This window comes from Perca flavescens, chromosome 15 (assembly GCF_004354835.1).
Source record: "Perca flavescens isolate YP-PL-M2 chromosome 15, PFLA_1.0, whole genome shotgun sequence".
Classification (NCBI taxonomy): domain Eukaryota; kingdom Metazoa; phylum Chordata; class Actinopteri; order Perciformes; family Percidae; genus Perca; species Perca flavescens.
Genome location: NC_041345.1, coordinates 19129673 through 19144434, shown reverse-complemented (window position 1 = coordinate 19144434; position 14762 = coordinate 19129673). Strand labels below are relative to the sequence as shown.

Sequence of the window (14762 nt, the reverse complement as noted above, 5' to 3'; positions counted from 1 at the left end):
ATTCAGAAAGCAGCGCATAATTGAAATGCAGACAGTGGAGTTATCCAAAAAAAAGGTCAGCGAGTGCATTGTTGATGTCCCTGCTCATTTAATACATCCCTGATGATAACCCACACAGCTGACACTGATATCTTTGAAATCACTCTCATCTTGGAGTGTTTAAATATGTATAATGGTCGACTGATGAACTGAGTAAAGATGAAAATCGGTGATTAGAATTGGAGTGATTCAAATTGGAGTTCCACGTTAATAAAGTTAACCATCTTATAATGACAATGTAACTAAGAAACGGGTTAGGGTTAGGTTAATTAATAAACAGGGTTAGGGTAACTACATTCTAGGATGTACCCAAAAAACTAGGGTCCTAGAAATAAGGTCCTGCAGCTTCCTTTATTGCAGGAACATACTACTCTGTTCACGATCTGTCTCTAACTGTGTCTGTCTGCCGCAGTGATGGAGTACTCCAGTCCTGGATTCAGACTTTATTCGCTATTCTCTGGACGCGTGACTCAACTTAGACTCGCACTATGACTACTTTTATGTGTAATAGGCAGTTATGGAGAACTGGACTCAGACTCAAGTCTGACTTGAGTCACTTTTCTCTGGACTTGTGACTCTACTTTGACTCAGGTAATGGTGACTTGACTTTTTTTTGGTGACTCAGACTTGGACCCGGACTTGAATACTGGGGAATCGAGACTTAATTCAGACTCGACAGTTGGTGACTTGACTATAACACTGGTCTGCTGTTTAGTGCAGAACAGGTAGTGCACAGTGTGTTTGACTGAAAACATCTGCCGGCTGCAACCTATGGTAAATGGACTGCATTTATACAGCACTTTTTCTAGTCTTAGTGACCACTCTCGCTTTACACTTCAGGCACCATACACCCCATTCACACACACATTCATACACTGGTGGCCGAGGCTACCATACAAGGTGCCACCTGCTCATCAGATAAACATTCACACACATTCACAGCAATTTGGGGTTCAGTATCATGCTGAAGGACACTTCAGACTGCAAGAGCCAAGGATCGAACCACCAACAGCTCTAGCTCCTCCCAAAACAGCAAAATTGCAGGCTAATGTGCTAAAAGATGCTAAGATTTGATGATTCTCTGTCAGTTTATCACTACAAGTTGACCACTTTTCACATACACTAGATCCATGTTGTAGTAGTAGTGTGATCCATTGTTGACCTAAAGAACATTCATTATAGCTGTAAAAGAGCACAGGGCTGCTTTCAGCATATTTTTGTTTTGTTACTGAGTTCAGACTTTTAGTAAAATCCTGTCAAGCTTGAGCAAAAACACAAAAGCACATACACAGACACAAAGACAGGACATCCTGTAAGTGTGGTGTTACTTCAATGTCCTGTTCTGAGTCTTATATGTCAATCTCAGCTAAGGTCAGAAAATGTCACCCTGTAGCTCAACTTTCCATCAGTCCCTACTATCAGCTGCACGTTGGGGACATTAGGGTCAGAGACACTACTACTCCTGCACTATGAGTTACATCATATGCCACTGACTCCACTTTAAATGAAGTAATCTGCCTTCATTGGAAAGGGGACAGACAGACCTGCATCAGACCACAGTTAGGTTAGAATGATGATGAACATTTATGTCTGGAATCTGTGGCAATTTGTGTATCATATAAAGCAGATGGTTATCAATTCTAACTCCTCATTAATAATTCAGCCTGTGTGGCATGTCTTTGTTTTCATTCCCTCCTCCCCTGAATCCATCCCAACCTCACACCACAAATCATTTGGATGTGAAAGCTGAATTACCTTCCTCATCTAACATTGGAGGCCAAGAAAACTGTGAACAATTGCGAGCCAAGGCTTGGTGGTTGCCTGTGCTTGTGTTGACTTAGATTCCTCTCACTGGGAAAGCCTGATGCCTACACATAACAGATGGCAATCCTGGCCGTCTACACTCTAATCCTCAATTGTCAGAAGGATCACAGCCGTGTGTGAGTTCCTCCTAATGGGATAGAAATTCCTTGTCAGTTATTAGAAACCTGTGCAATGGGGAAAATTGTGCTGTAATATTTGGGTGATTCTATTTGGTGTGTTGATAGTTGATATTTGATGGCATATGCTACAAATCAGAAACTAGGTCAATACTACTCCCACTTATTAGGTGTTATATACAGTAGGGGCCTATATACACTGGTAAACTTATTTTGTAGTCGCAGTTATACCCTAACAGATCGAACAAAGTCTGTCTAACTGGGCTTACAATTTTTGTGACTAAATTTAAAGTGTTGGTTCCACTTCTCTATTACAAGACATTTTATTATTAAGTATTTAAAAGCAGAAAAGGGATAAAAAAAAATGCAGCCAATTTGTTTGCAGAAAAATAGTTTGACATTTTGGGAAATGCACTTGCTTTTTTTTGCCTAGAGTTGGATTTGAAGAGCGATTGCACTACGCTAAATGTGTAGCTAACACCAGCAGCTGGTTAGCTTAGGTTAGCATAAAATCAGTTTCATCACCTGCAGCTGGGATGGTGAAATATCTGGTCTGTCTTACAGTGTAACTGATAGGGGATACACTTAAATAACACACCAGGCAAATACATGACTAGATTATTCTGTATTTATTGTATGAAATATTCCAAAATGAGCTGGAAATACCCAAAGGTCTATAGCACTTTTTTCTCATCCTCTCCTGTCTAAAGCTGCTGTCTCTTTGGGAGCCAGCCTCCTCTTTCATTTATGACTTGAAAATAATTCAGGGATTTTTTGTTATTATTTTGCCCACCCTATTTATATCTGTGAGGGTAGGCTAAATAACTAACAGAGACACCTCTATGTATATTGCTGTTCAATACCACCACCAACTACATCCTTATAAAGTTGAATCAGCATTACTCTAAACTGTTTCAACACAAACTGAACATTTTAACCTTCATGAAGGGAGGATTTACTGCAGGACTGTTAGACTGCATTACTTGTAGCTAGGAGTACCTAATAAAATGAGTGTGAGTTATGACTATTGCTTCTTCAGAGTCACTAAAGGTGCACTTCATTCATAAGCTGCAGTCTCTATTTTTATTTGTGAGTTTTCAAATTGTCTATAAAATTATTACATTACAATTGTTACTTTATTAAATGTTTTCTGGTGTGTTGTCGCCCCAAAACAGCAACTAAAAAAGTACACAGAGGCTGACACTCTTGAAAACCAGGATCCAAAATCTGACCATTATTGATTAAGTGCTCAAATTAATAAATGATTTAATGACCTAATTGTGGATCTTGTTTTCTTTTTAAAGAGCACAGGCCTCTTTCATGCCAGAAATAGTCAGTTGATTAAATCAGTCAAGGGCTTCTTCATCCCACCTGTGTGATTGAAACTATAAATATGCATTAGTTAATATTAGTAGTACTTATATGCAATGCAGACATTTGTGTTCTGTCTGATTAAAATGAGGGCAAAGAGAGGGCTTAGCATCCTTTTTTGGACTGTCCTTTGGGAGGATACATGTCCAGGAAATCCTCCTCTAGCCATCCAATGTCTAAATCAATAAGAAGGCTTCACAGGAAAGAGGAGAAGCACAGATTTAATGTCGGACCTAAAATGTGCAAAGCCTTTGTACAGTGAGTGGAACATTTAAGTTATTAGCAAGAAGTCCAAAAAAACAACAAGATTTTTGGAAAATACTGAAAACAGTTCTTGTTGCTAGTAGATTGTTAGTTTACTTAACATAATTAACTCAATTTAATAAGCTTTAGTGCTATGGCACAGGTTAACAGAGGCACAAAGCATTACTATAGCCTATCTGCACTTATAGCAATTGGTTGTTGCCCCCAATATTGCCCTGTATTAGATCTAATATGCACATTGATCGTCCTTCCAGTAGATGGCACAGTTTAACTTGAAAGCCCAAAGATCATCCAGTCTCTGTGTGACCCTCCATGGTGTTAATCATACAGAGAATCAGCTAAAATGTAAACACAATATAAGCACTTATGAGGAATGAATGAACACATGAATCAACCAATGAATTAATATATAAATATAGTCGTCCAATTGTCCACCACTCTCTCTCTTGTTTTTTTTAACACACGAATGCAGTCTTGTGTAACTCTTCCCTCCTCTTTCCCTGCCCACTTCCCTCCCTCTCCCACACACACACACACACCTCTTCATCCTCTACAGCCCACCAGAAGCTGTGAATGGTAGACAGCTCCTCGTATTTTGCTCTGCTGGCGAGCATCACGCCAGGCAGTTAGTGGAGACTGAGCAGAGCGCACAGCTACAGTCACCTATCTTCTGATGTCGTGTAAAATACCTAGAAGAATTTGATATATATTATTATTATTATTATTATTATTATTATTATTATTATTATTATTATTATTATTATTATTATTAACGGATAATACAAGTGCTTTAAAAAGAACTGAAATACGCGTGATTTGTTTTTGATTTATTCCTAGGATTTACACGCGCTAAAGTGGCCATGGCGCATTTTACGCACTGCAGGTAACCAGTGATTTGGAGGCTCAAACAACCCAAAACATGGATTAAACAGCAAGTCGTTTTTCTTTTACTTCAGGAGAGCTCAAATGGCGGCACTTCGTAGAAAATTTGGTGAAGACTACCAGGTAGTGAACACAAATCGGGCAGCCACTTTTTCTGCTCCGGTTAAGAAGAAACGCCAGCGCTTCGTGGACAAGAACGGTCGCTGCAACGTGCAGCACGGAAACCTCGGTGGAGAGACCAGCAGGTACTTCTCTGACCTCTTCACCACTTTGGTAGACCTAAAGTGGCGATGGAACATGCTCATTTTCATCCTAACGTACACGATCGCTTGGCTGGTCATGGCATCTATGTGGTGGATCATCGCTTATATCAGAGGAGACCTAAATCACGGCCACGACGCGTCCTACACCCCCTGTGTGGCCAATGTGTATAACTTCCCTTCAGCTTTTCTGTTTTTCATCGAGACTGAGGCCACAATCGGTTACGGCTACCGGTACATTACAGAGAAGTGCCCGGAGGGCATCATCCTTTTCTTGTTTCAGTCGCTGATGGGCTCCATAGTGGACGCTTTTCTAATCGGCTGCATGTTCATAAAAATGTCCCAACCTAAGAAACGCGCAGAGACGCTCATGTTCAGTCAGGACGCAGTGATTTCCCAGCGAGACGGCAAACTGTGCCTCATGTTCCGTGTGGGCAACCTGAGGAACAGCCACATGGTGTCCGCTCAGATCAGGTGCAAACTCATTAAGGTAAGCTCAACACCAGATCCTCTCTGATGATAATAACTCCCTGAAACTAACCCAAGTGTAGGAGCTGATGTAAATAAATCACACCTTCTTTCACCAATAAAGCAATATGAATTGCATCGAGTTAAATTAAAATAAACCTTCAGTATAATTAACTTTTATAACTCATAAGACGCCCTGCTGAATTGGATAGCACCATTTTCTCTCCACAGTGTTGAACACTTCAACCAAAGTATTACATACTGTAGATCTACTGTATGTAAATAGAAGAAGCTCAAGGAAAGTAAAAATAAATAAAACAGCCATTTTTTTTTTTTTTTTTTTTTTTGCACAATGCTGTGCTCTTAATTCCCTTGACTTTCCTTTCATCTGAGCCCAGAGGGAAAAGGAATAGTTGCATATTGCAGGTTTACTTTTTTTTTTCATTCAAAGCTTAATTGTAAGCAGGTCCCACTACACAATGTACACCTTGTTAAACAAAACAGCCTGGTAATCCTTAAGCTGCAGGATGGTGAGGCTGATGCAGCCAGGTGCATCTGAAACCACTGAGATAAGACAGTAAAGGCTGTCGGTCTTTGTTGTAAGCGCTGCAGTGTGGATGGTTCGACACTGCGTCCAGCATCAGTGATGACACCTGGTCAGATATGTGTGAAGTGGATGTGACAGAGTGATGGCCCCATGGGGAAGAAAATTATGCTCAGTGTATCAGCAGTGAGAGAGAGCTTCACACACTACCACAGATTGCTGGAGTCAGTAAAACAGCACTCCTGGGAAAGACCATGCAGGCATAAAAAGTATTTATGGCATCCATAAAGAAATGCATTATATTCTTTCTTCTCTTTAGGGTGTTTTTTTTTCCAACAAAAAAGGACAATACACTGAGCTGTTGGGCAGTCTAATGATGCATGCAGGCAGGGAGGGAGGCTAGGCAGACTGAGCTATTCCACAGTAATAAGCATTGAGGAGGAAGTGAACAGCCCATAGGCATAAAGTACAATCACACATGTCTACGTCGACTTCCCTCATCTCTCCTGAGTGTGTAGGCTCTCAGCATCTCAATCAGACTTTCTCCATCTGTGCAACAAACCAGCACACTTGAACTCATACTAATTGGATTGTATGTACATTTTTTAAAAAAAACAATGCCACGCAGATCTAGAAGAAAAATAATCAGGATTTATGTTCCTATAAAAAAAGAAAAGAAAAAACGTTGCATCGAAAATAATGACTGAGGCACATGGATTTTTTTTTTTATACTTGAGATCCTCTTTTCACCTTTCCTGCAAGAAATACATTCAGTATAAATTCCAAGACCTCTCTGCCAATCCCACATCTTTTTTACACACCCTCTCTGTGAAAAACAATAAATACATCTGTTTTGCTCCAGGGCTTTGTGGTCTAACCTTATTCCTTCGCTTCAAAGACTCTCTTACAAAGACAGCATTTTTGCAGCAGCTCTGTCAGAGTACAGAACACAAAAAATAAATGAGTCATGAACAAAGATGTGTTTAGGCTTACCACACCTTTAGATATTACACATCACATACAATGTTTAAAAACTCAAATAATAAAACTTAAGTAGTCACATTTTAGACTGAATGCTTTCAGTGCAGTCCCTGTATAGAAATGTTGGTGGAGCTGTTGAGCTGCAACCCTCTTCAAGTCATACCTCATCATATAATACTCAGCCATTACTGGCAGAGGAAGCATTTTAACTTGTATGGAAACTGTGTGTTTATGTGTGTGAGAGTTTGTGAAAAGATTATTGTGATGACTTGTACATCAAGCTGCATCTTAAATAGGATGAATGAACAGCTCCCTGGCATAAAATCTAACCAGATGCACCCAAAATCTTCTATGGTTAAAACTAAAATATTTCTTTGACACCACCTCATCATATAAAAGCTTAAATGAATTTCAGTTCCCGGCCACAAGCATCAGAGTTCGGTTTAACCTGACCAAACTAAAACGGTTAGGTGTGAAAGCATGCTTATGCCACATTCCCACTGCATAGTATGTCAAGGCTCTAGTAAACTTGACTCCCTCTTTTTTGGTTTTCCATTTGCAAAGGTTTTGGATAGTACCTGGTACTAATTTTCTGTACCACCTGTTAGACGACGAAACCTGTTGAAATTTGAGCCAGTTGTTGGCACTGCTGTGTTTGGACACAAGAGCCCTGCTGAACTGTTGTGGACGATTACTGGGTGACAGCAGAAAGAAGGGAGAGACAGACCAATGGAAGCTGTCATACAGAGTCCCACCATAAGCAGTTGAAATGCAGCTTGGCAGGGCATCCATGACAGCCTCAGAGCGCATCCTGGTGGAACATCCTAGCTAAAATATACTTTAGGAGGATGGAGAGAATAAAAGAATTGACTGAAAGTGATAAAAAGTGGTGAAAAAGCTGAAAGGAGAGTCTCACAATAAGAGAGGGGAGACATAGAAATAATTACCAACTTACTTTTTTCTTAATATTGTCATTGTGTGAGTGGTGCCTTCTATTTCAGAGACAAACAAGGGAGAGAAATCCTCTCGGCTGTACAGTATAGGCTACTGTATCTTCTCAGAGGATTGCGCGATGGGCTATATAAACTAGTCACTGGAATTGATTTTCATTTCTTATCTTATAAGAATAGAGATGCAATTATAAAATCATGTTGTGGAGGGCTGGGGAAAGGCCTTAAAGCCCTGCAGATTAGCGAACCCGAGAACCAGAAAACCTTAAGACTCTGGACTGCTCACGCTACGCTTTATATAGGATGTTTTGCTGTAGGACTGTGCAATGCATAAGCATAAGCACACACACACACACACACACACACACACACACACACACACACATACGGGTCTATGTGGATTAGCCGGACTTTTTCTCCAAACAGGCCCGGTGGTGGTTTAGATGGACTACCCTTTCCTGAGGTCCTAGAGCTATGGGAGTTAGATTAAAACACTCAAAAAAAAATTGAAAAAAATTCAGGTCACTTTAGACTTCAGATACACCCTTCAGAGCGTGATACACACCACCTTAAAACTATTGTGGTTTATAGAGACAGTTCTCCTTTTGAAAAATATGTGATTTATAAGGTCCAAACAAACATTATTGGGACTTTAAAGGGACAATAGCGTCACTTAAATAACTTGGCCTCATTAACATAAATACACATTAACCTGACACCACCAAGCGTTAATGGGACTTAATTATTATTTTATTGTACAACTCAAATATCACCATTGTTAATTGGTGACACTGACTAACAGCCAGATAGGAGCCTGTAACAGCTTAACAATAGATTGTCACACAACACAAGTGTCATGACAATAACTGATTTTAGCTTTTTGCTCAAATCTCATTCTTACCCAACTTCAAAAGACCCATGGTTGATCATAACAAAAATAAATTAATAAGATGTAAAAAAAAATAAATAAAATAAGTGCTGGTTTACAGTTTGTTGTTATGATGGCCTCTTTGTATAATTCAACCTTATATTTTTGTACTGAACCTTTAAAATGGCATTATTACAACCTATAACAGGCTGATAACTTGTAACACAAGAGCCACACTTTTTAAAACATTAACACATACAGAAAAACACTACCACAACTGTCAGTGTTTTTAAATCTTTTCTTTTGTGACTGCCTCTTTGCAGTTATTCCTCTATTTCTAACAAAGTCCCTTATATTTTGCACTGTTCTTTGTGCCAACACGGGATCTTCCACCAGTTTGCAGTGACTGCATTCAGTTTTGGTGGCCAGTTTCCCCCTGCTTATATGATCTTTGAAGTGTCGCATTACTGCAGCGACCTCAGCCTTAGACCACACTTTCTTTGCCACTCTTCTGGATCCATGTTCTTTATCAGCATAATTCCCTGGAAGATAGGCAAACAAGAAAAAGATATATCACAAACAAAATGTGTTTTTTCTTAATAATTCACTTTGGATATCAGTTAACTGCTCACTTGATGTGATTTCACCAACTTTACTAGCCCACATTAGAGTGTGGACAATATGGCGTGTATTAAAGTCATCAGCATTAAAACATTTTTAGAATGTCTTTGCTGTTCATCGGTTTAAGTGGCTAAACCTTTTGATATATGAATTAATTTAAGTACAGTTAGTAATACTACAATTAGTAACATGTCTTAAGTTATTTTGGCATTGTACAACACACCGTATTTTAAATGAAACAAAGACTAGGGGTTTAAGGTCTGATTCTCAGTATAAATCTGATTTCATAGGGTTAGCTAAATAGTGTAGGAACTTGGTCTGAAAGTTTAGTCTTGATATTGAAACCTAACACATAAAGTACGTAACAATCAGCCTAATACTACTTTTAACCTCTTAGTCTTCCAGATTTTGTGACTCATTAATTTTGAGTCTTTTAACCAATTTGCCAAAAAGAGAATTAATAGAACATACTCATGGGCATCAAGAGAACATATGAAGAGAAGGAGGTAACTTTACTTTTATCTCAAATTCACTATACATTTTCTGATTATAAATTAAGTGTATTTGCTCCCTTGCAGACAAGATGTTTTGTACAAATGCAGTACAATTAAATTTAGGGCTATTTATTTATATCCCTTTCTTTAAGATTACTCTTGCATTTTGATAGTTGAAAACTTCAGACAGGAAACATCACAGAGATGTGCATAAATATCCTTAGGCGGTTACACACTGCAGGCGTGGCGTGAGCGGGGCGTTTCTGTTGCATGTCAGCTGCGTGGATTTTGTCTGTCTTTCCCCACCAGGAAGGTGTCTGACCCCATTGATAAAATGAAATACCATGTTAAACATAAATATTGATACTGATTTGATTAAAGCAAAGACAACGTCGGCAATATTGAAGGCAAAATAGGCTACAGAATATTTCGTTTAGTATTGACAGGTGCAATACTAGAAAATTGATTAAAACATTTTACATTCATATAGGCCTAGGCCTATCTGCATTTATATCAAAACCTAGAGGCTTTCAAACATCAACATGTCATTTGTTAATATGGATTTGTGTCTAAATGACATATAAACATCTTTTCCTATTCTATTTTGCCTGGAAACGCTTCCAACACGCCGCGTGTCGCGAAAAAATAGGCGTTGGTTCTATTTCTAGCATGCACACATCTCAGACGCGTCTCGAGCCGGCGCCTGAGACGGCGTCTCACGCAGGCAGTGTGTAAGCTCTAACCTGTTACCATGGGAGCTGAAATATAAACGGACACGCCACGCGGCTGACACGCTCGCGACGCTGGGCGTCCAGTGTGTAACCGCCTTAGATGGAATCCAACTGTGGATGGTGCAGTTTTGTGGCATGTGTAGAATACACTGCAAAGTAATTTATGTAATAGTTATTATTTTTATTATTATTTAATTATAAATTATACTTAATTTTATTCTTTTTTAAATGGTATGACTTTTTTATTTAGGTCTTTCTTCCTTTCATACCTGGCCTAAAAAAGGATGTATCTTATTCAAAGCACATTAAGGTGCTTCACAACCACCATGGTGCCCATGCCTTCGCTCTCCTGACACTGATGTAACTTTGTTTATTTTGTTATTAGGCATCTTACACACACAGCTTGTGTGTGACAGTAAGATACAGCAGGGAAGAACTTCTGGACATTGGCAATGTTCAACACAAGCTTACAACACTGCCTCTTGAACTTTAACTTTCTCCCACGCCTGAACCAAGCCAACTCCAGCCGGCAGGACACAGCAACACCGGTGCGCCCACAACGGGGACGAGGCAAGAGAGGTGGGCTACATGCTAGGCTGAGCTACAGGACCATACTAGCTAATGTCCGTTCTCTTGACAAATGAGCTGAGAACTAGGACTACAACTCAGCGTGAGATAAGGGAATGTTGTGCTCTTATTCTCACTGAGATCTGGCTCTCTGACAGCACGCCAAACTCGAAGAATACCAGGAGGCGGCATGTGTACATTAACAACTGATGGTGTGGGAATGTTCAGATTGTTGAAAAGCACGGTTCATCGGACATTGAACTTTTAATGCTAAAGTGCAGGCCCTTCTCTTTATCTTTATCTCCCAAGCGAGTTCAGCGCTGTGCCTCTGCTCGATGGGGATGCTACAGGACCTCATCAGCAAGCTGGAGACTGCACACCCAGATGCTGTCCTTCATCGTGGCTGGTGATTTTAACTACTACAACCTCAGGGGCGCCCTACCAGTACCATCAACAGATGAGCTTTCCTTTGAGGGAGTAGAATACTCTTGACCAAGTGTACAGCAACGTGAAGAACGCCTACAAGGCTGTGCCTCACCTGCACTTTGGACTATCAGTCCACATCTCAGTGTTCCTCTACCCAGCCTACAGGCAACTCCTCAAACGAATGAAGGATCTGAACTAGTGCTTCAGGACTGCTTTAACAGTACAGACCGTGGTGGGTTTAAAACTCCTGCTCTGAGAGGGACTGTACTGTGGACCTAAAGGAATATGCTGCAGCTGTAACTGGCTACATTTGCAGAAAAATTATCCCCACTAAACGTTGCAAGACCTACCCCAACGACAAACCCTGGATTAACTGAAGTGTGGTCCATGCTATGTGCGCTCTGCTGCATGTGTCTCGGGTGACACGGAGGACTAGAAAAAAGGCCAGATATGACCTGCGTAGATCAATCAAACAGGCCAATAGACAATACAGACTGAAGCTGGAGGGATATTACACCACTGCTGATCCCGGGAGCATGTGGCAAGGTCTGCAACACATCACAAACTGCAAACAGAAAACAAACCGCTCACTTGAAGCCCTCAACACCAGCTGAAAGGGAGGGACTATGGCCAACAAGGGCATACTGGACACACCACTCTGTGTCACTGTGTCACCACCGGTCCCCACCAGCTTCAAGTCCACCACCATCGTGCCCGCCACAAAGGGACACTGTGACTTGTCTGAATGACTATCGGCACCTTAATTGTAACTGTGTGGCACAGAGCACCTTATTCAACTCAGGTTTCTTTTTTTCTTTTAATTCAACTTAGGTTTATTGTACACTGGAAGTTATATTTAAATTTTATATTTTATTCTATTTGTGTTGTGCATTTGTCTTATTATTGAACTGTTCTGTTAAGGGAGTTGGGTAAAGTAAGAATTGTGATGGTATAAACCACTGTGTTGTGACAATAAACCTCTTGAATCTGAATCTTACCTTCAGAGGGAGGTACACTCTCATTTACTGTGGACGACACAAAGGACACTGATCCTGTTGAACACAAAATTTAACAAAAGTTACCTTTGTCCCAGGAAAAATACATTTTATCAGCAGTGACTGTGAAGTGAGTTAACATACCAAAGCCTCCAATGTCATGGTCTTGCTCTGTGGTTGTAGAGTCAAAACCACAGGCTCCACAGTTCCAAACTCTGATGCTGTGACTTCTGTGTTGCCGTTATCAGAATCGCTCCCACTATCTTCAGCGTCACTTAACGCAATCTCATCTGGAAAATGGCATTAGTAAAACTCACATAAATAGCTGGACATACGTGGTTGAAATAGCCACATCAAATAAAAAGACCTAGGGAAAAGATAGTAGGCCTGTGGTTTTGTACTTGCCACTTTTGCAAAGTAACTATTTTTACTTGAGTAGTTTTGAGCTATTATACCTGTGTTTATGTTTAATGTGGTCCATGAGCACATAAGATAGAACAATCCATGTACAAATGATTACACAATATGATATTATGTTAATATTTAACGTAATTCGACTGCACCTCCACAAACATAAGTTTGAATTACTGTCCAGCCATACTGTATTTTTATGCTTATATTTCTGAATAGTAGTCCTCAACTCATATTTGGACATGAAAGGTGATTTTTTTCTTGAAAAGGATGTTGACTACGCCAAGTCTAGAGGTTTATAAATTAACATATCAAGGAAAAAACAAACACTCAGATAATATCTACAAGGGCTAATTTCTATACAAACCTTCAATTTCAATATCATCCAGTGACTTCCCCCTGCATGCTGGAAAGGTGTCCTTTCTCCATTGACAAAAGCAGTTTGGAAATCTTAGCCAGTTGTGTTGTGGGAACTGGTAATCTGTAGAAGTCGCGGTGAACACGGATGTCGTGACCCAGGAAATCTGCAACCTGATCAAGTTCATTGTTTTTAAATTAAGGACTTGTGAGAGTGTGGCAACATGTTTCCTGAGTTGTGTTGACCTGAGGTACTCCGGTGCTTTGCTCACACTGGTTTGCATGAACACGCAAAACAGTCCTGTCCTCTGTAGTGGCTCATTGACGTTGGTCTTGCAAACAGGAAGACATTTGTGGCAAACGCCACATTCAGTTCTTCTACTGGCAAGTAGTGACAAAGCATCCACCACCCTTGGTGTGAGCAGAACTGCAACCTTCGCCCCTTTTCCCAGGATTTCAATTCGGCTGAAATAGTTGCAGAGCTTCTGTTCAGTCTTAGACAACCCCATGGCAACATCTTCATGGAGCTTTGTGTTGTCCCTTTCATGAAAACTTTTGAGGCGCATTTTTGAAACTTCCCCAGCACGTCTTCGATTGAACACAATGATTTGTGCAAGTGTGAGTTTTGCAAGTTGAGCATAGTTCTGAGTGGTGGCCTCTTCCTTCAAGCTGCAGAAGGCACTTTCTGCAGATTTCTCAAGGTACTGATGAAGGATCTGAACATCTTCAGTGAAGGGCAATGTTGATGGTTTGTTGTATTTTGCATCGCTCAGTGTGTTCAGGGCACTGTGAGACACCAACTCAGACCACCTGAGGTGTACAACTTCTTGAATGTGTCAGTGTACCTGATCAACTCTTCATCTTCTGCCATGAGTGCCCTACAATGAATAATGTCAGCAATTTTCTGCAGTGTATGCCCCAGTTTCAACGCAAGGCTTGGTTTCTGGTACAAGTGTTTTTCTTCATCAAACCTGAAACTTTCTTTACTGCTTGCACAACTCTCTGGAAGTTAGCAGGTTTAACAGCCTCCTCTAGGTTATGTACTGAGAATTCTGTCACGGAAAGGCAATAACAACAAACCCCACTTCACGGAGCTTGCCTAATGTATTCATATTTTGTAGGGTCTTGTCCATGTTTGTTGTAGAGTGACTGGGCAAACTGAATGATAGAGAGGTCATTTCGCACAACTGAGGCCACCTCATCTTGTTTCATGACACTAAGGAGCTTCCACACCCACTTGAGATCTGCTGACAGAATGTAGACTCCAGAGCTACAGCCAAGCCCAGTACTTTGGTTCTCCCAGGTTGGTCATCCAAATCTTCGTTTTCTGGCTTAAAAGGGGCATCTGCGGACATGTCTCCAAAGCTCCTTACGTATGTACATCCCTTGACAATACATACAGTGAATAAACTTTCCTGCCAGTGTTTTAGCTTTTGGCTTTCTCTTCACTTTCAGTGATCCTGTTCCATCTTGCAAAACTGCAGTGTTATGTTTAAAATTCCCTTATTCCTCATTTTTTTCTAATAATATCACGCTCTTTTGAGTCCTCAGGAAGGAAAATGCATGGACAATTTCAGCATGTGTCTTGTGTGT

At 40.4% G+C, this 14762-nt stretch overlaps 1 protein-coding gene across 1 annotated transcript in view; it reads left to right on the top strand.

The window, feature by feature from the left end:
• Positions 1-4580: 4580 nt before the first annotated feature.
• kcnj19a (potassium inwardly rectifying channel subfamily J member 19a) overlaps positions 4581-14762 on the top strand; it is a 30290-nt gene continuing 20108 nt past the window's right edge. The window contains exon 1 of the mRNA XM_028600433.1: positions 4581-5246. Within this exon, the coding sequence (XP_028456234.1) occupies positions 4581-5246 (666 nt within the window). The remainder of the gene's footprint in view (positions 5247-14762) is intronic.